This window comes from Gavialis gangeticus, unplaced genomic scaffold (assembly GCF_001723915.1).
Source record: "Gavialis gangeticus isolate Ggan-Ray unplaced genomic scaffold, GavGan_comp1, whole genome shotgun sequence".
NCBI lineage: Eukaryota > Metazoa > Chordata > Crocodylia > Gavialidae > Gavialis > Gavialis gangeticus.
In genome coordinates this window covers 142,373-150,611 of record NW_017728982.1, presented here as the reverse complement: position 1 = coordinate 150,611, position 8,239 = coordinate 142,373, and the positions used below count along the sequence as shown (strand labels likewise).

At 53.3% G+C, this 8,239-nt stretch overlaps 1 protein-coding gene and 1 long non-coding RNA gene across 2 annotated transcripts; one reads left to right on the top strand and one right to left on the bottom strand.

Moving 5' to 3' along the window:
* Positions 1 to 941: 941 nt before the first annotated feature.
* Positions 942 to 2,971, top strand: LOC109293771. The gene is made up of 3 exons (XR_002096395.1): positions 942 to 1,197; positions 1,294 to 1,378; positions 1,965 to 2,971. It is a non-coding gene; the product is annotated as an uncharacterized LOC109293771 (long non-coding RNA).
* Positions 2,972 to 3,630: 659 nt separating this feature from the next.
* Positions 3,631 to 7,688, bottom strand: LOC109293765 (nicotinamide N-methyltransferase-like). The gene is made up of 4 exons (XM_019511866.1): positions 7,406 to 7,688; positions 6,163 to 6,370; positions 4,614 to 5,048; positions 3,631 to 3,881 (listed from the first exon to the last, which is right to left on the bottom strand). The coding sequence occupies exons 1-3, from the start codon at positions 7,563 to 7,565 to the stop codon at positions 4,619 to 4,621; spliced, it is 798 nt and encodes a 265-aa protein (XP_019367411.1). The 5' UTR covers positions 7,566 to 7,688; the 3' UTR covers positions 3,631 to 3,881; positions 4,614 to 4,618.
* Positions 7,689 to 8,239: the final 551 nt, after the last annotated feature.

Genomic DNA, 8,239 nt, shown 5'->3' with positions numbered 1-8,239 from the left:
GGCCGTGCCCTGTAATGAGGGCGCCGGTCTCAGCCTTCTCGCCCCCTGGGAGCGGAGGATTTTCAGTGTAGGGCTCGAGGTCAAGCAGTTTGCAGCATCGAGCTCCTTTCTGGCCTGGGAACACTTTTTCCCTTGTAAGTGTGTGGAGAGCGAGAGAGCAGCGCCTGGGAGCGAAAGCGTTTGTTATTTTCTTTTTGTTGTTAAAATCGCTGCAGCGTATTTTATTTTCTTCCCAGTGCTGAGAAAGGGGCCAGATGCGTCCTTGTAGCCTTCTCCTGCCACCTCCATACCTAGGGGGATGGATTTCCAGGCCTCTTGGCATCGGGGAGCATTAGGTCCCCTCTCTAATACTTTTGGGAACACGGCCTCCCTGTATTTCAGGGCACAGGCCTTAGGCCCCCTCTTTTTGGGTACTTTTGGGCACTTGGTAGCTCGATTGCAGTGTCTGCCCTCCTGGAGAGAAGGCCACGTATTCCCCACCTGAGTCCCTGGGGACGAGTGGCCTGGCACTTGGCCAGCCGTTCATCTGCGCCCCCGACCCTGGCCTGCAGCCTGTAATCAGGATCCAGGCCCCCTTGATTTGGGTCGAGTCTCATTCCACTTAGTGAGGTTGGTCAGAGACGATACCCACAGATTATGGGGAAGGTTGCAGGCTTCTGGCGGATACTGAGTGCGTTGGGACCCCTGAGGCTTCGTGACCTTCCTGTAACTCGGGTTCAGGTCTTTGCTCCTCTGTTTTGCTGCTCCTGGCACCATTGAGGTGGTTTCTTCTTGCACCCTGTAAACAGGGTTGTGCCCCCACCCCCTCTGACCTTGGGTGAGGAGGCCTCGTTTAGCCCTTTGGGCTCTGTAGCAGCCGTGATGGCAGGCTGAAGTCACGGCCCTTGTGTCCCCAGGCGTGGGGCTGCTTTAAGCCCTGATTGAGACTGCCTGAGGCACCTGTTACCTATCATTCAGGGCTTTACAGGTTTTTATCTCTGGGCTTCACCCCCCAGTAGCCAGCTGTGTACAGGGAGCACTGCCCTGTAAGCAGGGTTGCCGGTGTTTGTGGTCACCTTCATGGTGCCACCCTAGCACTTCTGTCCAGAGTCCTGGCCCTTCGCACTCTGCTTCTGGCTGGCCCGGATCTTGGCAGCCGCGCCCGCAGACGTCTGCCCTCCCCCATTTCCACGGACAGGACAGTGGCCGCAGGTCCAGGTAAGGGTAAAACATGGAGAGAAGTTGGGGCCTGGAGACCCATCTTCCATTGTGCTGATTTCTATCCCATTTCTGTCTTGTCATTTTTGCCTCCAGAGGAAGAAGCAGAGAAGACAACAGACAAATAGGAGTTAACCAGTAACCAAGGCAGAAAACCGTGCCAGCCCACCGGGAGACAAAGGTGAGAGAGTTTGGGTAAAGACTAGGGCTCCGTGAGCAGTGGAAGGCTTGGAGTGCCAGGATGTCCTGGGTCTCCTGGCTTATAAGCAAGGCACATGTCCTGCCCTGATTTCTCCAAATCTTAGGCTACTTTGTGTGGTTGGGCAGAGGGGTTACCTAGGGATTACAGGGAGGCTGCAGGAACCCCTTCACGGCAGGACTGAAAAGGGAGACACTGCAGCCGCTTGATACGCGCTCAGGCTGTGTTGACTTACCCCTTCACCAAGTCCTCTGAGCACTGCAAGAACAAAGACTGGGACAGGGTGTGAGGTGGGAGGAAAGCCAGCCAGGGAAAAGGGTGCGAAGGAAAGGGACTCTGGACACAGTGACCGCCCTGCTCTTAGGTCTCAGTCATGTAAGAGCCAAAATGTGGCTGAGGGAGCCCTGCAGCAGTGGGACCTCCCTGTAAGCAGGAAGCAGGTCACACCCCCTCTTGTTTTAAAAGCTTGTGAGTGTAATGGGCGCTGTGAGCTACATTATTTTACATTTCTTGTGAGGTGCGCAGTTTATTGCCAGCCAACTCATTTCTGTTTTGTGTACTCTTGCAGGTCCCTGAAGAGCAGCTGGAGAAGAAGGAGCAGAAGCAGGACAAGAAAGCTCAGAAGCAACAAGTGTGGGTTGGGGTGGACAGGAGGAAGAGAGGCATATGTTTAATGTATGCTTAGATAAGTACAGCTGGAGACTGTCATGTGCATCTCTACACTTTCAAACTGTCAGGAGCAAGCTGCTGCATGCTTCAAGTTGCACCATAGACTCGGTCTTGGGTTGGCTTTGATTTGTAGGCAGTGAGTTTGAGGCATTGAGCTAGTTGTGCGTTTTGATACGTGGCAGTCTAGGTTTTTGCAGGTTGTTTGGCTTTGTTAGTTCAGGAGTTGATCAGAACAGATGTGATTGAAGGTAGTGTGTAGGGTTTTCTGGGTTGGCTTGTTGAGCAGTTCTCAGTGTTGGTGCAGAAATGCAGGTTTGTGCTCAGTTTGGTTAGTGGTTTGGCTGTAGCTTGCTTTAGCTGTAGGTTGTGGGGCCAGTTTGAGGCTGTGTGTGGTGCAATTTGCGTCTAAGTTAAGGCTCCGTGGGCGTTTGAAAGGGTTAATCTCCATCTCCACGGGCACGAAGATCTCGTGTCCAAATGAACCTAGAGGTAGTTGGCATGCTCAACACCAAACCGGATGTGCACAATCGAACAATAAAAGGTATAAAAAAAACTTTTCACCTTGTGGCTGGTGCTCTTCTATACTGAGAAGACTTGGCCATTACCCTTTCCTGTTGAGCACTGGCTGGAGGAATAAACGTTTTCATTCTGTCTACTGATCTGATCTGTGTTCTTACTTGTTGAATAAAAATATTTCCTGTTCTGACTTACAAATGGTAAAATAATGTGACAGGTGATGCCTAGTCACCAATTTACAACTGTTAATGCACTGTAGGAAATGATTTATTTGAGGAAATAAAAAAAAAGATATGGTGAAGTTGTGCTTGGGTGCAATCTGTTGAAGTTCAGCTGTCCCTTGTTTCAAAAGAAAAAAATGGTCCCAATAAAAAGAAAATGCTCAGGAAACTTTGTGAGCTTCTTGGTGTTTTTTTAGTCCAGTTGTTTCAGACCTTGTCTGAATGCCTTGGGTACAAGTCCTGCTATATCTAATGGCATGGTGTAGGTGCTTTTTAATATAAAATGAGCCTGAGGATGCATCTTAAGGAACAAGGTCCAAGCTCTCCCTGAGCTACCAACTAACTGGTTGGGTTTGGATTATGCTGCCGTAGGATGATAACACAGCTGCCAGGCAGGCACTGGGGGTGTGTAGGGCTCTGAGCATCCTCCACAGCTATGACATGCGCTTGGGGCGTGAGGGATGGGGGGTGGTGCAGTATCCCTTTGGGGATGTTTCCTTAAGGACAAGAAGGGACTGAGGCAAGGAGCAGTTCAGTGCTGTGACCTTAGAAAACTGCTTCTGCAACGTTCCCCAGGACTGGATGTACGGGGCATTGAAGGGGCGATAGTTTAACAGGGTGCTCCCTTTTACGAGCACTGGGGCTGAGGACTTGGAGTGGGGATGTCGGGCAAGGACGTGGCCTAGAGATGCCTGGGTCTCTGCCAGGGAAGTTACCCTCTTCCTGCACATCCACAACAGCTCCTCTGCTGGACCCACCAACAGCACAGGAGGCAGGAAACAAGTTAAAAAATTGGGGGAATCGTGAAATAAATCCTCACAAACTGGCCAAGGTTTCCAGCTCCATTTTACTTAGTGCTGAAGGATGCCACCTTCCTAGAGCAATTTCCACGAGATAGCAAGTAAGAGTATTTTCTGGGCCTGATTCAGAGCAGACCAGTGGAGTTGAAGCAGGTGCGAGTCATTCTGGGCAATGATCCTCATTGGGCCTCCTGGTATGAGAGATGGGGGTGGGAGATATTGGGGAAAGGGGAGAGCATCTTCCAGAGGGTGCATGTGGCCGTGCCTGTATACAGTGACCTGCAAGAAAGGATGGTGGCAGGAGCTTGGAGAACCTGGTCCTGGGTCAGCATCTAGACAGAGATTGTCTCTGCTGCACTCGCACGCCCCTGCCTGCCAGGCATAACGTGCAGCCAGCAAGCCCCCGGGGCCCTGGTCTGGGTAGGGAACAGCGTGACCACCCCCAGGCAGTGCAGGACAAGGCCAGACACCCTCCTGTCTGCTTCCCCTCTGTCTGGCCCCTGCCAGAGTGGCATTAGCAGGGGGCTTGGTTTGTAGCGGGCATTTAACATAGGTGGGTAGTCACACGGCACAATCTCAGGCCCAGGATGTCCTGGACTCAGCAAGTCAGCAGGGCTGAATGGAGCCGCGAGCAGCCGCATGATGCTGTGAGTGTGCGTCTGCACAGGGTGGCACCAGCCTGGTGCCTGTGGCCGTCCCCTCAGCTGTGCTGCTGCCCTGGCTCAGCCTAAGCAGCAGGCATCCCAGGGGGAGTGCCCTGCATCACCCCTGGTCTCCAGGTCCATCTGCCCCGTGGTGCAGAGGTGACCGCAGCTGCTCGCTCTCTGCAAGGACTACGTGGTTGAGGCCTTGAAGCTGGACTGGGCACAACACAGCTGACTGGGGGAGCTGGGTCACCCCATCTCCACCCTCCGGACAGGGAACTAATTAAGGGGCACACTGCAACCCAGCGACCTGCAAGCTAGGCTCGAAACAGCCTCTGCCCCTACCTCATTGCTGCTCATTTCTTACCAGACTCATGCAGCGTGCTGCTTGCGTGCCACCACACTGACCAGGTCGGTGTAGTCCGAGATGGATTCGGGAGCAGGTTCTGGAGCCTCTTGGATGTGCTCAATGATACACCCAGCATCTCTTACAGCTGCCTCCACCGACTCCTGGTCCAGGCCCAGGCAGGAGAAGTTGCGCTGCCCAACCAAGTAGTAGGTTCCTTTCAGGACTGTATTTAACACCAAGTATCCCCCCGGCTTCACCAGGGAGCTGATGTTCTTCACGGCTGCACGAAAGGTGCCCAGGTCTTTGCAGGCAACTTCCAAGCACAGCATGGAGAGCAGGCAGTCAGCCAGGGGCAGCGTCACGGGGGCCAGAGGGTTGGGTTTCCTCACATCGCACTTCAGAACCTGCTTCACTTTCTTCCTCAGTTTCTCCTCCTTCTCAGCCCACTTTTCCCTGGGAGGAAATATCTAGTGAGTGATACTGTGGGGTTACCCGCTGACCTGGGGGCTCGTGTACAGAGAAACGGGAGGATGTTCAATGAAACCAAAAGGCAAAGCATTAAAATGGACCAAAGAGAGTGCTCTTGCCCACGCAATGCACAATTAGGTTGTGGAGCTTGCTCCTGTAAGAGGCCAAGAGCCAGGCAGGAGGTGGAGACTGCAACATGCTGCCAGGCCAAGGGGCTGGATTAAAACCACCTCGAGTGGCTCTGCACCATCCCTGGATTACAGCATGAGCGAGAACCGGGAGGTCCTCTCTGCTGGAAGAAGGTGCTAATTCAAATAATAGGAAGTGAGGGCTGGAAGGGACCTCGGTTTACCCCCCTGCTCAAAGCAGGACCATACTCCATCATCCCAACCTAGGCTTTGTCTAGCTGAGTCCCCCCCAAGGATGGAGATGCCACCACCTCTCTGGGTCACCTGTTCAGTGCTTTGCCACCGTCCTAATGAGAAAGTTCTTGCTAATATCTAACCTCAACTTCCCTTGCTGCAACTTGAGACCATTGCTCCTTGTGCCTGGAGGAACGAACTCCTGCAGTCGCTGCATACAGACCTACCGGTTGTCGTACCATGAATTGTTTGCACTGCCTCATTCACCTAGTGCCAGTGGTGCGCGGCACATGGTGCAATGCAATAGTGGGCAGATTGCAGGATCTAATGAAGGAAGCAGGTTTCTGCACACTAATGCCCATGCCTCTGAACCAGGTAGTGTCTAAGGTGCCACCCTGCCCTGCCTTCTGCCTAAAACATACCTATAACTACCTCATTGCAATAGTGTGACCCTCGGGGGTTAAGCCAGCGTGAGGCAGGGCCAGCCTGGCTGTTGTGCCTCACTACAGAGCCTGGCACAGTGGAGCCGTGGTGCTGTATTTCCTGCCAGAAGTGCTTTTTTTGGTTCCTATGTTAGAAACTCTCCCCGCATCCATGACACTTCTGCTCTGACCGATGCCCTAGGAAGCGTGTCGTTGCGTTTTCATCTTGCGGACCACCACGAGCCCTTGTCCCCTCCAGGAGAGGGACGGAAAGGCCCCTTCTGCCTTAGTGGGTGCCAGCAGCCAGGCTCCTACCTCTGTCCCTCCAGCTCGCACACGTATTTCACCGCCGGGGTCCAGTCAAACGCTCCCGGCTCCTTCTTCAGCCACTTCTCCAGCTCCTGGCGGTTCCGGTCCGTATAGTCCGAAGTGATGATCTCGTTAAACTTCTCGCAGGCAGAAAGGAGCTGGTAAATGGTGGGGCCGCTGCCAATGTCTATCAGGGTGTCGCCCTTCACATCACCTGCATGGGAACGGGGGGGAGCATCGTGACTCTGGCACGGGAGGCACTCGCTCCTGTCTGGGGGCTGCGGGTGCTTGTTCCTAATTGCTGCCTCGTGCAATTGCACGGTGCGAACTGTGTAATGGTGTTTTAGTGTGCTTTCAGCTGCCAAGTGAACCACAAGGCCCAGTTGGCAGTGTTGGAGGTGAAGTTATATAGATATAGATATTTATTATATAGAAAAAAAATAAATTTTTTTGCAAAAAAAAAAAATTGCTGCCTCAGGCGGGTGATGCACTGGCTGCTATCTCCTTGCGGTGCACCAGCAGCCCAACCCAGTGTTCACACGGCCAGGACCTGGGCTCCTCTTACCCAAGCCCACAGCAGGGATGCAGGACACCGCAGCCCTTCAAAGGCTTTGGATGAGTCCATGAATCTTTCTCCTTCCCGCACGCTGAATGGGGATCATGAGTGAGCCCGACCTCCTGCTCCCCAAAAACCTGTGTCCCGAGTGCCTGTGCTGCTCCCCTTGCACAAGTCCCGAGGTGCAGGCCCACAGCCCCACCTCTCCCCAGTCTCTGGCCTTGTGCTTCCCAGCTCCAGGTCCGACAGTGCCCCTCAAAACCACCTGCTAGTCCAGCCCCCACCTTGCTTGAGCAGAGACTGGCACCCATGTGGACCCAGGTGAGGAAACCCAGTAGCCAAAATGCTTGGCAATGTATTCATGTGGGGGGTGGCAGACTTTACCTACTGCCCCTGGCTCTGGAGAGGCGCCACCAGTGCGTGATGCACACGGCGCTGCAGAAAGCTGCTCCGTCCCAGCCCTGCGGCTGCTCACTACCCAGACAGAGGTTTTGTCCCTTGTCATTTGTATTGGCCAGACATTCCTGGGCATTGCAAAAGCAAGATCCCTGCCCCAGGGTCTGCCCCATCGTCAGAAAGCCTGAAAATCCCCTCGAGAGATCACGTTGCAGCGCAGAGCAAAGGCAACGCAACAGACCCTTCAGTCCCATGCTGGGAAAGGGATCCCTCCAGTTCACGGTGCCGTGGGCTCACCTGCAGAGAACACCTTGTGCAGGTTTCTCAGGACAGATGTCATCAGACTGTTCTTATTGGAAAGACCCCCGTCAAAGTTGTACCATGTTTCCAAGTAGTCTCTAGGGTCGAAATGTGCCTGGTAGACTTCTCCCTCTGTGAAGATTGCAGGTGTGTCCATTGTGCTGGAGCGTGTCCCTCTCCCCCCATGCACCTGGGGTTAGAGCACTTGGGGGACAAGGCCCTTGCAAAAGCTTCCAATTTTGCGGATTGACTCAAACAGGCACTGGGAGGTTTGTTTGGAGCCAGCGCTCATCCTCTGCCTCCTCCTGTCTCCCTCTCCTTAAGTTAATTATTAATAAATTAACTTGTTCCTGGAAGCTGGCTACAGCTCTTCTCTTGAACCCACCAACAACTCATGAGGCAGGCCAAAAATGGGGAGGGGGCACAATCGAGAGCCCCTCCAAACTGGCCGTGGTTTCCAGCTCCATTGTACTAATAAGTGGAAGCTGCCTCTTTGCACAATTCGTTTGCATATCATACTGAACAGGGGCATGCATGATTCAGAGCAAGTGCACTTCATCCTGGGCAATGCTCCTCAGTGTGCCTCCTGTTCCAGCAGAGAGTTGGGGAGCGGAAACACCAGGCAGGTGATACCAGACTTAATATTCGACTAGGTTGTGGCACTGAATTCACAAATGCTTGAACAATAATAGTCCGCTCTCTAAAACGAGCGCTTATCAAACACAGAAATTTGCAAGCACGTGACAAAGAACAACAGGAAAACCACCTACGCCAAGATAGAGCCCGGTAGGACACAGTGACAGCATGTGCAGCTTAGTCTAACTTAAAATG